This window comes from Ursus maritimus, unplaced genomic scaffold (assembly GCF_017311325.1).
Source record: "Ursus maritimus isolate PB19 unplaced genomic scaffold, ASM1731132v1 scaffold_24, whole genome shotgun sequence".
In the NCBI taxonomy this organism is placed as follows: Eukaryota; Metazoa; Chordata; class Mammalia; order Carnivora; family Ursidae; genus Ursus; species Ursus maritimus.
In genome coordinates, this window is record NW_024424897.1 from 44,131,414 (window position 1) to 44,134,238 (window position 2,825).

Here is a 2,825-nt window from a genome sequence, read left to right on the forward strand (position 1 = left end):
GGGGTGACCAGGCCGGAGTGGCAGGCTCAGCAGGGTAGCCTGGGCAGCAGGCTCAGGGTGACCAGGCCAGGTCAGGAGGTTTAAGAAGTGACCAGGCTAGGTGACATGTTCAGGGAATGATGAGGCTAAGGTGGTAAACTCAGGGGGTGATTAGGCTGGGTTAGAGCTGACCAGGCTCGGTCATCAGGCTCAGCGGAAAGAGCAAGGGAGGGCGGCTCAGTGGGAATGGAGGCAGGGACTTACCTGCTCTCCGCTTCCTCTGGGATCCCTAACATCTTGGCCTTGATCTTCTTCCGCTGCTTCTTGACAGCCACCTTCATGGCCTCAACCAGCAGCCCAGGGACCCGGTGGTCTGTGAGCAGCTCCCTACAGAGGAGGGAAAAGGGCAGAGTACCCAGTAGGGACGCCAACAGCGGGTCTCCTCCCAAGTACCGGTGCATGCTGTTCCCCCTTTTTGAAACACTCTGCCATGCTAACACCCCTCAGACTTAGCTTAGGTGTTGCCCCCTCCTGGAATCTTTCTCTGACCCCTGCTGTGACTTTTTGTACTACTTCCTCCCCCATATGGAAGAGGTTCAGGGAAGGCAGGGCCGTGTGATTCATGTCCTCCCAGTGTCCAGCACAGTGCCTGGCCCATGTCACTGTAGATAGATCAGTGAACCAAAGAATGACGCTGGTGACTTGAGGCCCAGGAATAGGTGTGAGCGGAGCCCCTGAGCCTCCCAACGCCTGCCCACCGCCTGCCCACCGCCCTCACCGCTGGAAGTAGGCCAACTCCTCCTTCAGCAGGAACACGTTGGCTTTGAGCTCATTCCGCTCCTGAAGGATCTGCTCAAGCTCCTCTCGACTGAAGCTGCACTGCCCTGCCTTGGAGGGGCGCCCTGGCTGCTGCAGGGCACCCGCCTGCAGGAGGACAGGCTTGGTCAGAGGGGTGCGTCTACGGCGCTCCCCTGCGCCCGCGCCATCACAGGAATACTAGGGCAAGTGACAGGCAGCGAGACTTGGGAGCTGAGGGCGCTGCAACAGATGGCAGATCAGTGCTCTGCTGAGCGTGGGAGCAGGGGCCGGCCAGGGCCGCGCACTGTGTGCCGCCTCCCCCCTTCCCGGTGGACCTGCTGCGCAGCACAGCAAACCCTCCGCGAGGGCCCAGCAAGCACCGGACCTGTGAGTACTGTGATGGGCCCTCACCGGGTCCTCAGGGGTCCCCGGGGCTCCTGCGTCGGCGGCGGCCCGCTCGGGCTCCTGCCTCTGTTCGTACCCGGCCCCTCCGGCCTGGTCCCGCGCCAGCTCCACGACCCCCTGGCGCGGTAGCTCCCGCTCGCTCTCGCGGTCCCTCGCGGCGCGCAGCTGGGCTTCTACCGCGGCCAGCTTGTGCCGCAGCTCCGCATTCACCAGTAGGAGGCGCTGCAGCTGCTCCTGCAGCTGAGGGCGGAGCAAAAGGGGAGGTAGGCGGGGCGTCGATGGGTGGGGTGGGGAACCCCGCCTCACGCCCGTCGCCCCGCCCCGCCCTCACCGCCTCGGTCTCCTGGCTCCTCTGCAGCAGGTCTCGGTTGTGCGCGCGGAGCTCGTCCCGCTGGCGGTCGGTGACCTCCTTGAGCTGCCTCAGGAGAGCGCGCTCCTCTGAGGAAGGGGCGTTGTTAGCGGAGGCCTGGGGAGGAGGCCCTGAGCCGGCGCGGCCCGCCCCTTGGCGGTGCCCGCACTCACCCTGCGGCCCAGAGCGCAGCTCTCTGCGGAGGCGCTCGTTCTCCTCCCGCAGCCGCCGCAGCTCCGCTTCGGCCTGCTGCGCTGACACCTGCAGCTGGGGAGGCCAGGCTGTGAGGGCTAGGCTCCCACCAGCCCTGCGGGGGGCCAGGGGAAAGGGCGGTGACTCACTGAGTCTGGGTCCGGCCCCACGGCAGCCTTTTCCAGAAGCTCCAGCGTCCGCACCACGAGCGGCACCAGCCTGGCCGCCGCCTCCGGCCCGAAGCGCCGCGCCAGCTCCTTTAGCTCCGTGCCCAGGGCCCCGGCTAGATGGTACACGAGCTCTGCGGCCGTCCCTGACCCCGGGGCCACTCGAGGTCCGCAGCTGTGCACCCCAGGCACTGCCTTCCTGGTCTCCATGTTCCCAGAAAGTTAAGAGCTGCGACAACCGCCCCCTTCCAACCCTAATTGAGGCAGGAAAAAGCCAAACAGTTCCGGCCCAGGAAGCAGTTCACGGCAGTAGAGGGCGGGGAAGAAGCGACAGAGGAGGAGCGACTAAGAGAAAAGACTTGGGGAAGGAGGTAGTGCCCTGGGCCCCCTGGGCCCTGTCCTGTTCAAGCCCCCAAGGTCACAGGAAGGAGGACTGCCTACTTCCAGCCAGGCGGCCAAGAGCTGAGGCTCAGGGCTCTAAGTGGTCACTTTTGTCAATCCCTCCCCACAGCGCCCAATCCAGGCTCCACCCCCGTGTCTGGAGTCATGAGGCCCAACTTGGCTGCCAAGTACTACAGGCGACGGGTGAGGTAGGAGGGCTGTCACTGGCCTCAGCCAGAGGCTAGGCGCCACACTTGCAAGGGGTGGGGGGGACCACAAACCTCCAGACTCGGAAAATGGCAGCAGCCGCTCCAAAGGATGTTGAAAGGGGTGATGGTTTGCAAATATTTTGAAGGCAAGTTGGTAAATGTGATCAAGGGAGTAAGGGCATGAAAGCCCAACCCCACCTCAGTTACCTGAATCTAGGGGATACTTGGTCCACAGCCACTGATGAGGGGCCTCATGCCTCTTTAAGGCTGAGGCCAGCACTTTGCTGTGAACAAGTCCAGCCTCCTGCCATCCCTACACCCAGAATTTGAGCTCAGGGGGAAAAA

At 63.9% G+C, this 2,825-nt stretch overlaps 2 protein-coding genes and 1 long non-coding RNA gene across 5 annotated transcripts in view; 1 reads left to right on the forward strand and 2 right to left on the reverse strand.

Moving 5' to 3' along the window:
* Positions 1-2,825, reverse strand: part of LOC103667388 (Rab interacting lysosomal protein) — an 8,460-nt gene that overhangs the window by 3,410 nt on the left and 2,225 nt on the right. The window lies entirely within an intron of this gene.
* LOC121105051 overlaps positions 1-2,825 on the forward strand; it is a 5,209-nt gene that overhangs the window by 2,230 nt on the left and 154 nt on the right. The window lies entirely within an intron of this gene.
* LOC121105050 (rab-interacting lysosomal protein-like) lies at positions 19-2,100 on the reverse strand. The gene is made up of 6 exons (XM_040641139.1): positions 1,873-2,100; positions 1,705-1,798; positions 1,514-1,620; positions 1,189-1,422; positions 758-903; positions 19-366 (listed from the first exon to the last, which is right to left on the reverse strand). Exons 1-6 carry the CDS (start codon positions 2,098-2,100, stop codon positions 240-242), a joined length of 936 nt encoding a protein of 311 aa, XP_040497073.1. The 3' UTR covers positions 19-239.